This window comes from Panthera leo, chromosome B4 (genome assembly GCF_018350215.1).
Source record: "Panthera leo isolate Ple1 chromosome B4, P.leo_Ple1_pat1.1, whole genome shotgun sequence".
In the NCBI taxonomy this organism is placed as follows: domain Eukaryota; kingdom Metazoa; phylum Chordata; class Mammalia; order Carnivora; family Felidae; genus Panthera; species Panthera leo.
The window spans coordinates 36,910,683-36,928,495 of NC_056685.1; the positions used below are offsets into that span (position 1 = coordinate 36,910,683).

Below are 17,813 nucleotides of genomic sequence, written 5' to 3' on the forward strand. Positions count from 1 at the left end.
GTTAACATTGAATCAATAAACTCTGAGTCAAGCAGATTTTTCTTCATAGTGGGTGGGTCTCATTTAATCAGCTGAAAGCTTGAATAGAACACAAATCCAGCCTCCCCAAGCTAGATGGAATTCTCCTGCAGAGCGCCTTCAGAATTTATCTGAACCATCTTCTTTCTTGGGTTTCCAGCCTGCTAGTCATTGGAGTGGAACATCAACTTTCCTAAGACTCCAGCCTGCTAGCACACACTGCATATTTTGGACTTGCCGGCCTCCATAATTGTGTGAGCTAATTCCTCATTTTCTCTCTATCTCTCTCCATTCTATTGGTCTTGTTTCTCTGGAGAAAGCTGATTAATACAACATGTAAGGGGTTTATTATTTATTATTATTATTATTTTTAACAGTCTACTTACTTAGAGAGAGAGTGCTCACATGTGAGATGGGGGAGAGAAGGAGAAAGTGCAGAGCCTGACACAGGGCTCGATCCCACAAACTGCGAGATCATGACCTAACCTGAGATCAAGAGTCAGATGCTTAACTAACTGAGCTACCTAGGTGCCTGGTTCTCAATAATTTTTAAGAGTACAAAATGGTCCTGAGACCAAAAAGTTTGAGAACCACTGGTAGAAAAGTATATTTGAAACGAAATAGCCTTTCCTTACAAATTTAGTAATTTTTAATTTTGGCTCTCAGCAACTTGCCTTCCTTCAATTAGTCTGAATTTATGAAGTTTTATTATGTTTTTTAATAAATTTAGAGATCACAGCCTAGCTAGATGATTATCAGAGTTGGATATTCATTTTATCCTATTCTAGCACCAAGGACAGCAAATTTTGTATAAAACATAATTTTTTAATATTATTTAATTTTTTTCTCAAAAGTTTTTAAGAATAGCTTAACTACTGAAAACAGCACCTGTAAACTACAGCTATACTTAACTGTTCTGCCCTGAGACCCAAGCACTATTGACAGTCAATATTAACATACTATGTGCAGAAAGCCCTCATTAGAGCTGATTAACCACGGGCAAAGTAATGTTGAAAAAGAAAACCAAAGATGGAGGCATCACAATTCCAGAATTCAAGCTATATTATAAAGCTGTAATCATCAAGACAGTATGGTACTGGCCCAAAAAGCAGACAAATAGATCAATGCAACAGAATAGAGAACACAGAAATGGATCCACAAACATATGGGCAACTAATCTTTGACAAAGCAGGAAAGAATATCCAATGGAATAAAGACAGTGTCTTCACCAAATGGTGTTGGGAGAACTGGACAGCGACATGCAGAAAAATGAACCTGGACCACTTTGTTACACCATACACAAAAATAAACTCAAAGTGGATGAAAGAGCTAAAACGTAAAACAGGAAGCCATCAAAATCCTATAGGAGAAAACAGGCAACAACCTCTTGCAGCTTGGCCGCAGCAACTTCATGCTTGACATGTCTCCAGAGGCAAGGGAAACAAAAGCAAAAATGAACTTCTGGGACCTCATCAAGAGAAATAGCTTCTGAATAGTGAAGGAAACAATCAGCAAAACTAAAGTTTTAGTTTAGCAAAACTAAAAGGCAACTGAGAGAATGGGAAAAGATATTTGCAAATGAGATCTCAGATAAAGGGTGAGTATCCAAAATCTATAAAGAATTGTCAAACTCAACACCCAGAAAACAAATAGTCCAGTGAAGAAATGGGCAAAAACCATGAATAGACATTTTTTCAAAGAAGACATCCAGATGGCTAACAGACACATGAAAAAATGCTCAACATCTTATCATCAGGGAAATACAAATGAAAACCACAATGAGATACCGCCTCACACCTGTCAGAATGGCTAAAATTAACAACTCAGGAAACAACCGATATTGGTGAGGATGCAGAGAAAGAGGAACCCTTTGCACTGTTGGTGGGAATGCAAACTGGTGCAGTCACTCTGGAAAGTAGTATGGAGGTTCCTCAAAAAACTAAAAACAGAACTACCCTACGACCCAGCAATTGCACTACTAGGTATTTATCCAAAGAATACAAAAATGCTGATTTGAAGGGACACATGTACTCCAATGTTTATGGCAGCACTATCGACAGTAGCCAAAGTATGGAAAGAGACTTTGTTATGTAACATCGACTGATGAATGGATAAAGAAGACACACACACACACACACACACACACACACACACACACACACACGATGGAATATTACTTGATGATCAAAAAGAATGGAATGAAATCTTGACATTTGCAACAATGTGGATGGAACTAGAGTGTATTATGTTAAGCAAAATAAGTCAGAGAAAGACAAATATACAATTTCACTCATGTGGAATTTAAGAAACAAAACAGATGAATATAGGGAAAGGGAAGCAAAAATAAGAAACAGAGAGGGAAACAAACCATAAGAAACTTTTACAATAGTGATTCTCAAAGGGATGGGTATGAGGGGTGAGGGTGGGTGATACTCTTGGAGGGGAGGATTAGAATCTCATGTGGGTAAAACTGGATAAGTTTTTTCCATCCCCAGTAGAGATATTCACTGTGTTTCTCTTATAGACTCACTGCTAAAGTGACTGCTACAGATTTTTCAGGCACATTAAGGCAAATAAATGATTGAGGATAATCACTGAATGAATTTAAATACTAGGGAGACAGTTTAAAGTACTAGGTAAGTATACCTTGAAAGATCAAAAGGAAAGTAAGAGAAACAAAGCTTTTAGGAGTTTGTGTTTATTCTGAGGATTAATCAAGGCTTTGCTGCTCTGTTAGTAATATAAAAGCAAAACAATTATACTTTAATTTACATATTTAATGATTATTTCAGTGTTACTTGGTTTACTTAGAATTTCATTATTTCTGTTGTGAGTAATGTGGATTTTCAGATTTAAATAGTAAAAATTTGATTTTTAAATCAGATTTTATTGTGACTCATTATAATTGTGTGTGACGAATCACACTTTTCTCTACATCCCTTTGCAATGTGATATTATTGTTCTTCCCATCAAGATATGTAGTCCATTTCACCACCTTCTTGAATCTGGACTGGCCTTATGATCTGCCTTGGCCAACAGAATATGACAGAAGTGATCTTGTACATTTTGGATCCTAGGACTTAGGCCTAGGCTTCCATTCTCACACTCCCAGAATGTTAAGACCATGTTATGAAGAAACACAGTCTATCCTATCCAGGATGAGAAGTCATGTGGGGAACTGAGGCTTCCCAGCCAACATCCAGCACCAACTGCCAGATACGTGATGAGGCCATAGTGGATCCTCCAACTGCAGTTAAGCTGTCAGACGCCTGTAGCTGCAGAAGTGATCCCAGGGGAACCATGAGAACACCGGATTGCCAACCCACAGAATTGCAGTAATAGTTTTCATTTTTAGCCACTAAGTTTTTTTAGCCATTAAGTTTTGGGGTAGTTTGTTACATAACAAAGGCTAACTGAAACAAATGTTTGTGTATGGGTTTGAGGCTGGTGGGTGTAGTAACTGGGCATTAACTTTTACGGATACTATAATCAAATGATGGGATATCATATATGCCACACCTTAGTAGAGTCTTAAAATTTGTTATATGTAAATGTAGATGAAGCAATGAAACACAAAGTAAATTTATTGGGTGACCCACTCATTCAACAGATACTTATTTAACAGATGTTTATTGCATACCTTCTATACACCAAGCACCATTCTAGGAATTGGGGCTACAGTGGTCAATACAACAGACTTGCACCTACCTTCATATAGTTTAAAGCCTGAGGAAGAATGGCAATGAAGAAATTCCAAAAAGTTTGATAAGGAAGTACAGGTTGCTGTTGGGTAAATGACGCTAGAGAGTTAAGGAAAGCTTTCCAGAGGAAGTCATATTTAAACTGATATATGAAAGATGAGTAGGTCAGAAAGGGGATATATGAAACTGTGGGGTGGGGTCAGGAGAGTACAAACATGTTCCAGACAGAGGAAACATTATCTGTGGAGGCTCAGAGATGAGAGAAGGCACAGTGCATTAAAGCCACCACAAAGCTTGGGAGTAAGGTGGCAAATAAGAAAGGAGTTTGGAATCGTTGAGTTTGGAGATGAGGGGACAAGGTGTATTCTGGATTTTAGACAAAGCAATCTGACAACTGAATGGAATGGGATTTGAGAGGGGGGTAAGAACTGAGCTATCATAGTTCAGGTGAGAGAGAACTTAAGATAGTGATACGTGAGGATGAAGATACATGGGTGAATTTAAGATTTTTAGGTGAATCTCTAGACAGACTTGACACCCAATAGTACATAGTAAGGGAGGAGTTAAGGATTAGCTCTAGATTTCCGGCTCAGGCAACTGAGTAGGTGAAGTCATTCACGGAAACAGGAAACACTGAAAAAACAGTAGGTACTTGAATTGACGACGTGGGGTTGTCTCGCAGGTAGCTAGATGTATTGGTTTCGAAATCAAGAGAAAAACCTTGTCTGAAAATACAGTTTTGGGAGTTATCAACCGCAGTTGGTAATTCAGGTCCTGGGGTAGCCGAGATTGCACAGGGAGTATGAAAAAAAGCCCTGGAAAGGAAGTCTTCCTTACAATAAATATTTAATACTCGAACTACCTTTTCAGTTTCTTCTTTAGTTCTTTCTACGTTATTTTCCACAATTTGGAGTAAGTGGAGATGTACACTGGCACAGAAATTTTTGACAAGCAGGATCAGAAGGTTTGCCATAGTCTTTACAGCGTATTGAGAAAAGTTTACGAAGCGTGTGGTAGTAAAGTGCTTGCTGTTGAGATGACTTGGGGTTGTCAATTGCTGGAAAAGGAAGGTCAAGAGCGGTGGCTTCCACGAAAAGCAATTCCTAGACGGTGACTAAGGCCGGCTGGCAGGATTTGGGGGACAGATTCGATCCGAACCTGTTGTCACGGAGATGAGGCGGCTATGGAGTGGCCAAGGGAGATTATTTGGAAGAGATACTAACAGTCAAAATACTAAAGAAAGAGCCAGATGCTGAAAAAGCTGATTATGTGGAAAAAGACAGGTACGTTAAAACAAGCCGCGATGCCAGGACAGCCAGATAGGCTCGCGGAAAGCAGGTCGAGTTTGTTTCCGTGTCATTTATACACAAAGGGGAACAGAATCCTCCTCACCGGAAGCAGAACCTCTGCCCTCTGGGGCATTACACATTCCTCCGCGCCGGAAGAGTGCGCCCCTCCTGAGCCCTGACTGCTTTCTCCCCGCCAGTATCTTTCCTGAGGTGAGCTCGCGCGACCTCAGGGGTGTGCCGCTGAAAGTCGTCGGACAGCGCGGAACTTCCGCAGACAAGGAACTACACCGGATTGCCGGCAAAGGGAGGAAGAAGAAGGGCGAAACGACGAGGCATCGCGTTGCTGCGGAGGGATTCTGTTTCTGTGGTGGCGGAGGGATTTGACAGTACATTAACTTCCGGAAAAGTCCTGACCCAGAGAGGAAAAACCCCGAAGGAAACAATAACAAACGAGAAGAGGAAGCGACTGTGGGGTTCCTGTGTTGAGCGGTTCTTGCCCGAGAAGATGAGCTTCGGCCCCTGTCAGGAGACGTGAGAGAGTTCGGTGGGCTTCAGTGAGCCTTTCTCCACCTGTTCCCCCACGGGGACCCCCCCCACCCCCGGTATTGCCATGGCAGGCGTGGGGCCGGGGGGCTACGCGGCGGAGTTCGTGCCCCCACCGGAGTGCCCAGTCTTTGAGCCCAGCTGGGAGGAGTTCACAGACCCGCTCAGCTTTATCGGCCGCATCCGGCCTCTGGCCGAGAAAACCGGCATCTGCAAAATCCGACCGCCCAAGGTACCGGAGTCCGAGGAGAAAGGGAAGGGAGAGTGCTTTAGCTTTACTTTTTCAGTCCTTCTGTCCTTTCATACTTACTGTCTCTCATTTCTCAACAGCTAGAAGCTAAGTTTGTGGATGTTCTTGCCTTGGTTTCTTTTGCAGTCTTAACGTAGGAAGGTCTGAGCCTGCGAGTGGTGTCCCAGGGGCCTTTCCGCCTAGAACTTGGGAACTGGTACTTTTCTTGTTTGACTGTAGGCAGGGGTAACAAAAGACTTCAGGCCTTTCGTTGGTCAGGAAGGTGTTTGAAGTTTATGACATGGCATGTCTTATCCTCATGTACTGTACTCTCTTCTTATGGTGCTATAGTAAAAATTGCCCTTGAATTGGTTATTTCTTTAACCAAGTCCTATTAATGCTTAACTTATTAAATATTCGGAGGCCTCATCTCAAGGCTAAGGTTTCTTAAACGGTAATCTGAGATGTAGTTGTCCCCTAGGATGATATTACCAAACAAGAGCCCTAGACTCTCTGTTGCCGCACTGAAAAAGTCTTCCCAGGGGAGGAGAAGGAGCAGCATTTATTACAGAATTTTGAGGTTTAAGAGGAATTGGTCAGTAATAGATGTGGAAGAAAACGTTGGATCTTTTGACATAGGAACCAAGGTTCAAAGATTTATCAATTGCAGTTACTGCAAATAACTGTTTGCCTATAGTTTTTTTTATAATTCTCAATCTTTAAAGTAAAGAAAGCAGGTACTCCCCTTTGGGGGGAATTAGTGCCCCAAGAGGTTGAGTGATTTGCTCAAGGTCAAAAGATTTTTTTTCTTTACCCACAAGACCAACGTTTTCCAAATGATGTTCTTGGTCCACCTGCGCCAGGCTCAACCAGATGCTTGTTAAACTGCACATCTCTAGGCCTCATTCCCAGACTAGAATCAGTTTCTGGATGTGGAAGTTCTAGAACGTGTTTTTCTAGCAAGTCCTCTAGCAACTTAATGCACATTTAAATTTGAACTGTTGCCTTCGGTGCTTCTTAAAGGGACACTTTATGTTTTGTCTACTAGTTATAAGAATAAAAGATGAAGTACTTTTATGCGTGTTGCATTTGAAAAGTGTCTGTTCTCACCACAGACTACCACAGTAGTGTGTGCACCATAGAGAATAAAGAGTTTAAGATGGGGGGGGGGGGGAGGAGGAGGAGGAGCGATTTAGATAATAAACCTACAGATTATTTCACTTAATATTCTTTGAAGCCCTAGGAGGTAAATAACGTCTTGTTTTATAGGTGAGACAGGTCTGAATAAGTTACATAACTTATTAAATATATGATCTTGGGCGTGTGGCAAAATAGCTTTTGAACCTAGATCAGTCTGATTCTGAAACCCAGACATGCTACTAAACCTGTTTATGCTTAATGAATTTGATTAAAGTTTATAGACTATCAATCACAAGCAAAGGATTAAAAGCTATTGCTATGATCAATGATGGGCATTACCATCCTCCAGAAACTTCATTTAACTGTTTACCTATCAAAATTACCTAATACTAGCAAAACTTTAAGCACTGAAATTTTTCTCAAACAACCATATTTTCATCAACTTTGTTGCCATTTATGAATTAGAAATTGTATTCAGGGTTCCTTTAGGTAAAAAAAAAAAAATACATGTTTTTTATTACTAAAAAAAAAAGAAATAATATATCATCTGTTTGTATGTCGTATTATTACTAAAAATAAAATCTTGTTTGCAAGCAGAATTTAATTTCAATATTGGTGGATTTCTTTAGTTTCCAAGGTAAGAAAAAAATACTTGACTACTTCTCATATTTTTAAGTAGATTTACTCTTATTTAGGCCAAATCAAAGTATTTTTTCTAGAACCCTGCTCAAATTGTGCTATCTCATTTCAGTTACACCACAACTCCAATCAGGAATTGTGCTTGTTCTGTGGATTTGCTTACTTTTTTTTTTTTTTTTTTTTAATATTTGGGTGCCGAGAAACCAGGCTTTGAACAAAACATTTATGTAACATAACATAGACTGTAAAGTGCTGTGTCACATTACACATGAATAAAAAAAAAGATATCCAATTATATAAGTACTTTAAAAATGATTTTTAATCTTTTATTTTACCCTTTTTAGTTTCTTTCAAATTCTGTTTTCTTTTTAATTTGGTAAATTTAGATGTTTATTAGACACTGTGTTGTGATACATGAGCTCACTGCATTCCACTTGAGTAATTGGGGAAAGCATAATATTGGGTTATAGAGTGGGATTGTTGAAATTTGAGGAGGGTTTATAGATAAAGTAATTTTAAAATTAGAATATGATAGATAAGTGATTGGAGGTAAGTAATATTAAAATTATATCACCTAAAGAATGTTACTCTTTCTATTTCTACAGTGAAAAAGACTTAAAGTTGACCTGCTGTCATCATGATTTGTGGCTACTCATCCTTTAAATTAAGGGAATAAATAATAGATTCTTTCTTTATATATCAGTATGTTTAAAAAAAAATCTTTGTCTTTAGGATTGGCAACCTCCATTTGCATGTGAAGTAAAAAGCTTTCGTTTCACTCCCAGAGTCCAGCGCCTGAATGAACTTGAGGTGGGTGTTGTGTCACCATTTCTGCCTCCTGATTCATTGTTTATGTCAGGGCTCCAGTAGAGAACTTTGAGAAGCTTATGTACCAGGGCTCAGAATTAATGTTAATTGAGATTGAATGGAAGGAAGTTTCTGATAAAAACACATCATAAAAAGTAGTTGTTATAGTTTTTCCACTTAAATGGGATTATGGGAAGCTATTTTTTTTTTTTTTTTTTTTATTACAGGAAACTGTGTTTTTCATAGTGGAAATATCCAGTACTTACCTGCAGAGACCTGGAATTCTCAAGTTCTGTTTCCTTTGGCACTTACTATTCTATGAAAATTTTATGTTAATGTTGGAAGATTCTGTTTCTTGAGGTCTTTGGAAAGTAGGTTTTAAAATTTTATCAAAGGTTTTCAAAGGTTATATTTGGCTTTAACAGAACTTTTCCAGGACTCTTAATCTGATTTATTAAGATTTCCCTTTAAATATTATTTGTCTCTTTTATGTTTTCTAAATTGAAGTCTATTTAAATATTATTGTTTTTCCTGTCTGCTGGATTATCAGAAGCTACTTCGGTGTGGTAGAAAACTGTTTCAGAGTACAAAAGAGAATTCTTGGATGAGGTTTAATATGTCATAGTAAGGTGTTTTTTTCCCTTGATGTTCCTGAAACATTTATTTTCTGAGATTTTAATACTTTTTTTCCCTTTAAGTTTCTTGTAATTAGATACTTGATGAAGGATCTTAATATCAGTGGGGTAGAAAGTTAGTGTACCTGAGGTATATATAGTTTATACAGATGAAATGATAGAATGCTTAGAATAATCCGATTTACTACATTTTCTGCTTAGCTTAGTTAAGCCAACTCTTAGAAATTTCTTTGGTTGATAAAATATGAGAGCATTTCTCATAATTAGAGTGACTTTTTTGCCTTAGTGAATAAAGTTTATTAGTATTATTTTCTCTCTTTATTATTGTCTTATTTTACAGGGTTGGACTAAGCGATACGAATTTCTTTAGAGAGATGAGTACCTTTGTTAAGTAAAGCTCATTTATTCTCAACCATAACTTAATTGCTATTTCTGGTTTCTGTTTTTTAATAATCTTAGGCAATGACCAGAGTGAGACTGGACTTCTTGGATCAGTTAGCAAAATTTTGGGAGCTCCAAGGATCTACCTTGAAGATTCCAGTGGTGGAGAGAAAAATCCTGGATCTGTACGCTTTGAGCAAGGTGAGGCTTGTACTTGGTTTAGAAATTGGAGCAGAGCCTAGTGAATCTGTGAAATTAGAAATTTCCAATAAACTTTATGGAAAACATTGTTTCCTATGTGGGATTTGACAATGAAATGCAAGCATGAATAAATGTAAATGACCGATTCTGAAGTTACCTTTAAAATTATTTCATAATTTGTTATGAGACTTAACATATTTAATGATTCATACTAGTAGACTCTGATAAACATTATACAAAAGAAATGATGCCAGTCTATTAATAGTATCTTGTGTTGAGGGTATGATGTCTTATGTTGAGCTTGCCATTTTTATTCTACTTCTGAATTGAAAATTTGTTAAAGAAATTCATTTGCTCACCATCCTTGAGTGTGGTACATATCAATTGTATTAATACCTATAAGTAGTGTTAACTGAAGCCAGCATTATCCAGAATGAATAAGAGCTTGAAAACTTAAGAGTGTAGAGTTTAGACTGATTTTTACCTAAACTTATGTTAATTTTGTAACATTATATTTCCTAATGTGAAAAGAACTAACTGACCTGCAAGAGCATTTGAATTACCTTGAAAACCTGTTTTGTTAATATAATAAAATGTATGATTGTTCTGACTTGTGAGTAAAGACAGCTTGATTATCTGAGGAATTTTGCAAAACATCTATTTTTGAGTGGTCTTTCATGTCTTTGATGTACTGTGTTGAAATAAAAAGTTATTCAAGTTACAGAGTTAATTTTGGAGATTTCACTATCAAGGAAAAATGAGACAAACATACTTAAATTATTTTTTGTGGGCATCTGGGTGGCTCAGTCAGTTAAGTGTCTGACTCTTGATTTCAGCTCAGGTCACGATCTCAAGGTTTATGAGATGCAGCCCTGGGTCAGGCTCTGCACTGACAGCAGCATGGAGCCTGCTTGGGATTCTTTCTCTCTGTGCTCTTCCCCTGCTTATGCTCACTCTTTTCTCTCACAATAAATAAACATCAAAAAAAAATTATTTTTTGTAACACATTTTTTTAAGGCAACAAATTTATGATTTTTTGAGAGAGGGAGAGAGAGAGTGTCCATGCACACACTTGAGGGAGGGGCGGAGGGAGAGGGAGAAGGGGAGAGTGAGAGAAAGAGAGAATCTTAAGTGGGTTCTACTCTTATTGCAGAGCCTGACACAGGTCTTGATCCCAGGACCTCAGGATCACTACCTGAGCCTAAATCAGGAGTTGGACATTCAACCAACTGAGCCACCTGTAATGCACCCTGAGCACCCTGTAATGCATTTTAAATTTAGTGTCAGGTTAGAATGCTCTAAAAATTCTGGGATGTGTAGTCTTATGCTAAAATATGGTTATAGGCTTCTTTCATCTGATAAAGTTTAGTACTGATATCAATAATTGAACACCATCCTGAGAATTATCTAGTATAGTTGTATGAAAATTGATGATACCAAAGAGCAAAGTATATGTGAATATGAGGGATGAGTTTGTGTCTTGTAGGGAACCATTAGGATAAAAATTTAGTTTTAAGGGTGTGCCTGGGTGGCTCAGTCAGTTAAGCATCTGACTTTGGCTCGGGTCATGATCTCATGGTTTGTGAGTTCAAGCCCCGTGTCAGGCTCTGTGCTGACTGCTCGGAGCCTGGAGCTTGCTTCGGATTCTGTGTCTTCCTTTCTCTCTACCTCTCCTGCTCCTGCTCTGTCTCTCTCACTCTCTCTCGAAAATAAATAAACAAAAGTCTTTATTAAAAAATTTTAAGAATTTTTTTTCTTTTTTACATTTTTATTCAGTGAAAGCTTAATTATTAAGTTTTGCTATGTGATGCTGTTTAAAGTTCTGAATATGTTTGGTTCAATTTAGATAGTTTAAAGAAATTTTCAAAAATTAATCATTAATAACAATAGGGTTGTGGTAATTTTTGGCTAAAACTCCATGTACCTTGGTTTTATGGAATTTGCTAGAATAAGTATTTTATATAAGCAGATAATCTATCAAATTGAAGTTGTTCCTGTTTCAGTAATTTTCCAATTAAAAGATAAATACCTAAAATAAATAAACATTAAAAAAAAAGAGTAGATAAAAAACACTTGGAGGATACTTGGGTGTCTCAGTTGGTTTAGTGTCTGACTCTTGATTTCAGCTCACGTCATGATCTCATGGTTCATGGGTTTGAGCTCTGCATTGGGCTCCCATGCTGACAGCAGGGAGCCTCCTTGGGATTCTCTCTGTCTCTCTCTGTCTCTCTTTCTCTCTTTCTCCTGTCTCCTTCCTTTCCTTCCCCCCCCCCCCCCGCTTGCGCATGCAAGTGTGCTCTTTCTCAAATAAGAAAAAAAAATTAACATTATTCTGATGGTAAATTAGATTGCATTCTTGGTTTTACTGAATTGTAGCATTTCAAAAGTAAAAAGGGGCTTTAGAGGTAACCTAGCCTGAACACCTAGTTGTTCACAGTTCTGTATTGTATTTGTCATCTTGCCAGTTTAACTCCATCTTGAGAAACCCAGTTTCTTTTTGTGCAAAGAGAAAAACTACTAGTAAAATATACCTCATTTAAATACTTAAGAGAATATGTTGAAAATATATTGTGATGAAAGGTTAAGTTTGATTGTCCTGGTGTTTATTGTAGTCTCGTCTTTTAAGTACCCATGGACATCTTTTTCCCCTAATCTTTGGGAGTGCTTATAAACCTAAGATGTAAAACTAAGAGGTAGATCTAAGTTTTGATTCGTAGTTGTTTTGTTTGCACGGTATAATACTTTGTTTCCGGTATAATACTTTGTTTCCTAAATGTCACCTAAATGGTGAGCTTGCTGCTTCTCACCACATGAACTTTTTTTCTTTATGTTGGGGGATAACTTAGAGTGCAATGCACAAATCTTAAATGGACAGTTGGATCAATCTTTTTTTTTTTTTTTTTTTTTTTTGGATCAATCTTTATATATGTATACACTAATGTAACCACCACCCAGATCAGGGTATAGAACATTTACAGGCTCTAGCAGGCTCCTTTGTCTCCCTTGTGGTCAGTACTTCTCCCCAGAGGTAATCACTATTCTGACTTCTGTCATTGGGTGAATATTTCATTACCATGACATTTTACTTTGTAGCAAGGAGCTCAGGGTGAAAACTACAGAAAATATGTGAGAGTTTATATATATGAGAGTTCTGATACGTTTAGGTTGTTAGGTATGCCCTTTACTTAAAAAGAGAAAAGATTATAATTGGCTGACAGCTGGTGAGCATCTCTGGAATTTGTGTTATTACAGACATGATTTTGAAACACTTTAATTCCCACTACTTTATAATGGGAAGCAAATTTTCAGTCTCAGTCATTAAATTGTCAATTTGATGGTTTCCTGTGTTGATTAAATCATTTGTCTTCCTGGGTATTATTTTTTATTATAAAAAGTATTGCTTAGAATGTCTATAATTTAAAGGAGTTTGACATTAACAATTACTGTTTATAATCAGTGCAGCAAGGAACATTCATTCTAGCCCTTAACATTTTTTTGTCAATGTAATACTTTTTAAAATATAAGGCTTAAAATGAAAACCAACATTCTTCCTTCTCCACCTCTCCACTCCCATTCCCACTCCTCAGAGCTAATCATGTTCAATTCTTTTAGCCATTTATTTTTATATTTATTTTTTTAACATTTATTCATTTTTGAGAGACAGAGAGACAGTGTGAGTGGGGAGGGGCAGAGAAAGAGGGAGACACAGAATCCAAAGCAGGATCCAGGCTTTGAGCTGTCAGCACAGAGCCCGATGTGGGGCTTGAACTCACAGACCACGAGATTATGACCTGAGCTGAAGTCGAACGCTTAACTGACTGAGCCACCCCTAGCAATTTCTGATTTTGATTTTTGTATTTCAAGTAATATACTCATGCTAGTTCATTTTTCAGTTTTAAATATTATACACTGTATTTCTACCATTAAAGATGGAGAAAGGGTGTAGGAAACCTAAATCCTTACATAATTCCCCTCTTCCATTCTAGTGTAGTTAGATCAATTTTTTATTAATCAAACATTTTTACTCTAACTGTAAATACAAATATTATTTGTACCTGAGCCTTATAGTGTGCCATGATTGCTTCCTTATACCAATTTTTATTTTCCTTGGGGTTAATAATCCTCCTTGTTTTCATTTTGTAATATTTCTTTGTAACCATCAAAAATTTGTTTTCAGATTTTCCAGCAACAGTTTAAATCTCTCTATATGCTTCACCTGTCAGGTAATCTATCAGTTTCACTTTGATCTTGGAGCCACTCCTCTGGAGTTCTGTTTTCTGCTTCAATCCAGACTGCTTGTTTTTTAAGGTTAGCTGTCAGCTTAGAACTTCCTTTCACTGTTATCATTCTGGGGATTCCCTTTGCCTCTCTCCTTGTTTCAAATCTTCCTATTACTTGGTTCACTCCTATTTTGATGAAGCATTTCTTCTGTTAGTTTCATGAACAAGAAGGTAAATGGAATGTAAATTTTTTGCCTGTCTAAAAATGGTCTACTCTTACGCTTTAGTAGTAGTTTGGTGGGGTTTAAAAGTCTAGGTTGTAAATTGTTTTCCTTTAGCGTTTTGAAACTTTACTCCATGATCTTTCAGCTTCCAGTGTTGCTTTTGAGAAGAATGATGCTGTATTAGTTCTTGTTCCTTCCTATGTGGCTTTCTTTTTCTTGAAGACATAGAACATAATCTTTATTCCCAGTGCCTTGAGATTTCACAGTGGTATATGCATTAGTATGTGTTTATCTTCATTATATACATACGTGTTTGTTTCCTTTAAAGTTTTGCTTTAATCACCTTTTTAAACACTTAACAGATGGACATCCATTCCTTGATTTTTGGTCTTTGTTCATCTATCATTCTTAACAGTGAGAGTCCAGAACCTTTCACACTAATTGTAAAGTCCCGCTAAGCATTCAATAATGAACAAAGCTGTTTACATTTACTTTTTATTTTTGCCTAAGTCTTTATTAAGTTTATCGTAAGTAGGATCATCATAAGGGAATTTATGAATCATTCCAGTCAATGATTCTAAGACTTTCATCCTTTTGCTGTCTTTCTCAGTGGCATAACTGTGGAGGAGACATTGCCAAGCAAAAGCAACACTTTGGTAGCACTCCGTCTCAGAGCTGATTTTTAACTCCATGTAATGTGCCATATTGTCTTCCTTCATTTATACCTACACTATTGCCTTCTTCATAGCCTTTCTAAAACCCTCCTCCAGGAAACCTCTTCTGAAGAGAGAATGTCCACTTCCTCATTTAATACCTGTTTTTTTAATTTTAGTTTTTTTAAGTTTATTTTGAGGGAGAGAAAGTGTGCGCCAGTGTTGGGGGGGGTGGGGGGGGGAGTCGTAAGCAGGCCCTGCACTGTCAGTGTGGAGCTCCCTCCCCTCAGGGCTTGAACCCACAGACAGTGAGATCATGACCTGAGCCGAAATCAAGAGTCCGACACTCAACTAACTGAGCCACCCAGGTGCCCCTCCTCATTTAATATTTTTTATTGCACTTGATAACTTTTCTAATCTGAACTCGTGTCTTTGAGTTTTTGTAACTTTTCTTGTGTTTTTTGTATTTGATAATTCCACTTTTCTCTCTTTTTGAACTTTTATTAGTTGGATGTGAGACTAATAACCTGATGCTAGATTATTAGACTATTAGACTGATCCTATAGTTGGCTTACATATTTCTCTTAGGGTAGAGTCCCTTCTTTTCAAACTCTCTGAAAGTAAATCTCTAGTTTTCTGGTAGGGTTAGAGAGCAATAGTTGCCTGGCTGTGCTGACTGGGAGAGGTCTAATTGCTTTTATACAGGTTTTCAGCCAGTCCTGTTCTCTGTTTTATTGCCATCTCTGATTTTAAAGGTACTGCTGCTTCCATTTCTTAAGCCTTTCCAGGTTCTGTATTGGAAAGCTTCTCCTTGACTTTCTTCTGTTGAAGGTACTTGGTTGGTTTTTGGTTCTGCCTGCTAGGTTTTCACTTCTACATCTGCTTTTTTCTTGGTCCTTTGCCTTTTTGTTCCTTTACTGTTTTTTTAATGGATGCTTGAGAGAGAGCTTTTAAGTAGAACACTACTACTTCATGTCTGTTAAAATTCTCTTGCTAACCAGACTTAGTTTGACACTGGACTGAAATTTTGGCCTTGATTAACATGACTCTTTGGTTAAATTTTGATTAAGGGCTTGTCTCCACTTTGTTCAGTTTAAGTGCATGGCATCTTTTGTAGGGCATGGCTCATAAGTGATATTTTTCTAGTGATAGTGGTGTGATATATTTCATGGCAAAATGTTTGGAGTAAATGGTTTATATTTTGAAATCATACATGATAATTCTTGAATCTGTCAGCTGAAGAAAACCAAGTGTAAAGTTTTGTGTGTTTTGATAGTATCGGGCCTTGTTAGATTGTTAGAGTGTTGTATGCATGATGCCAAAGTCATAGTTTTGATTTCTTTGTGAGATAGTTTTATCTTATTTCTTGGCTGTACTCTGTGCTGTTATTTTCACAGCTGCATGCCGGTAATCATCTTAAAACTGGGTGGGAAAGCATGACTGGATCCATGAAGATATATCATTACTAATGGAAATTGAGCTTGAAGTGCTTTGAATATAGAGTATTGTGTAATGTAATGGTGATAATTGTATAATAAAGATTACTAAGAGAGCTTCTGTTTCCTTTCTAACTTCTCCCCACTTGCTTCAGCCACAGTGGCTTCCTTATTGCTCCTCAAACACTTGAGGCATGATTCTAACATGGGGCCCTTCCTCTTACTGTTCCCTGTGTATCTGTTTGGGTAGCTGCCTCATCTTGAAGGAGTCTTTCCTCACATTTCACCTTTGTAATGAAGTTTTTTGTGACTGTTTAATACTTCAGTTAACCTTCACTCTGCTACGTGTGAGGCCTTTTAACTGGTTTTTAAAATTTCTTCCACAGGATTTATTACTTTCAAATTTACATATTATGTGTATTGCCTGTTTTTCACCCTAAAATGTAAGCACCACGAAGGTAAAGATCTTTGTTTTATTCACAGATGTGTCTCAAGCACCTAGAACAGTAGCTGACAGTATAGAAGCACTGGAAAATATGAATGAAAGGCATTCTGCTTCATCTGCTTACTTCCAGACAGCCCTCTAAAACACCTTCATTGTGTCTTCCTCTACACTACAAAATTGGAAAAATAAACTTTCTTCTCTTTATAATTTTTCCCTGGTTAGCCTCAGAGGGGGCTTCTCTGAGGGTGTGATAAAAACAGCTAAGGAATTAGAGATGTGTTCAGCTCTTGTGCATGTGAACTTATGTGTTTTCTACCAAGCTTTCACATACTTCTGTAGAGGGAAATTTTGCTTTGGTATAAGTTCATCTTCGTCTATCATAGCGTTGTAGAGCACAAACACTGAAAACATTTGCTTATTTATAGCACGCATACTTCCTGCCCACACACGTAGATATTATAATACTGCTCACATTGATACAGTGCTTATTTTGTCCTGGTTTTTCATGTTTTATTTAGTTTGTCTTCACAACTGCCTCATAATAAAGTGTGGGTGCTGTTAAATTATTAATATTTTAATAATAGTGAATACTCCAAGACACATTGTATAAGTTGCCCAAGGTCATACAATTATTAAGTAGTAGAGCTGGGATTTGAACTTTGGAAATCTGGCTCCAGAGTCCATGTTCTTAGCCTTTTACAAAAAGTTGTGGTAAAATCTGTGTAACATAAAAGTTACCATTTTTTAAGGGTACAGTGGCATTAAGTACATTCACAATATACAACCATCACTGTTCTTCGTTTCCAGAACTTCCACTCTTCCTTCAGACCTCTTTTCTACTTCCCCTCTCTATAGATTTGCTTATTTTAGGTGTTTCATATAAGTGGAATCATAAAATATTCATTTTTTTGTGTTTGGCTTATTTTACTTAACATAATGTTTTCAGGGTTCATCATGTCACGTGTATTAATTTTATTCCTTTTTAAGGCTGAATAATATTCCATTGTATGTATATCACATTTGGTTTATTCATCTCCTGATGGACCTTTGGATTGTTTCTACCTTTTGACTATTGTGAATAATGTTGCTGTGAACATTGGTTTGCAGGTATCTGTTTAAATCCCTGTTTTCAGTTCTTTTGGGTGCAATTGTTGGATCATATGGTAATTCTATGTTTAACTTGTTTCTTAACTTTTTTTTTTTTTTTTTTAAAGTAAGCTCTGTGCTCAATATGGGGCTCAAACTCATGGCC

At 37.2% G+C, this 17,813-nt stretch overlaps 1 protein-coding gene across 1 annotated transcript in view; it reads left to right on the forward strand.

Moving 5' to 3' along the window:
• The first annotated feature begins 5,170 nt into the window (after positions 1–5,170).
• The window catches only part of KDM5A (lysine demethylase 5A), a 94,174-nt gene continuing 81,531 nt past the window's right edge, over positions 5,171–17,813 (forward strand). The window contains exons 1-3 of the mRNA XM_042945475.1: positions 5,171–5,783; positions 8,292–8,369; positions 9,461–9,583. Coding sequence (XP_042801409.1) covers positions 5,619–5,783; positions 8,292–8,369; positions 9,461–9,583 — 366 coding nt within the window. The 5' untranslated portion in view covers positions 5,171–5,618. The remainder of the gene's footprint in view (positions 5,784–8,291; positions 8,370–9,460; positions 9,584–17,813) is intronic.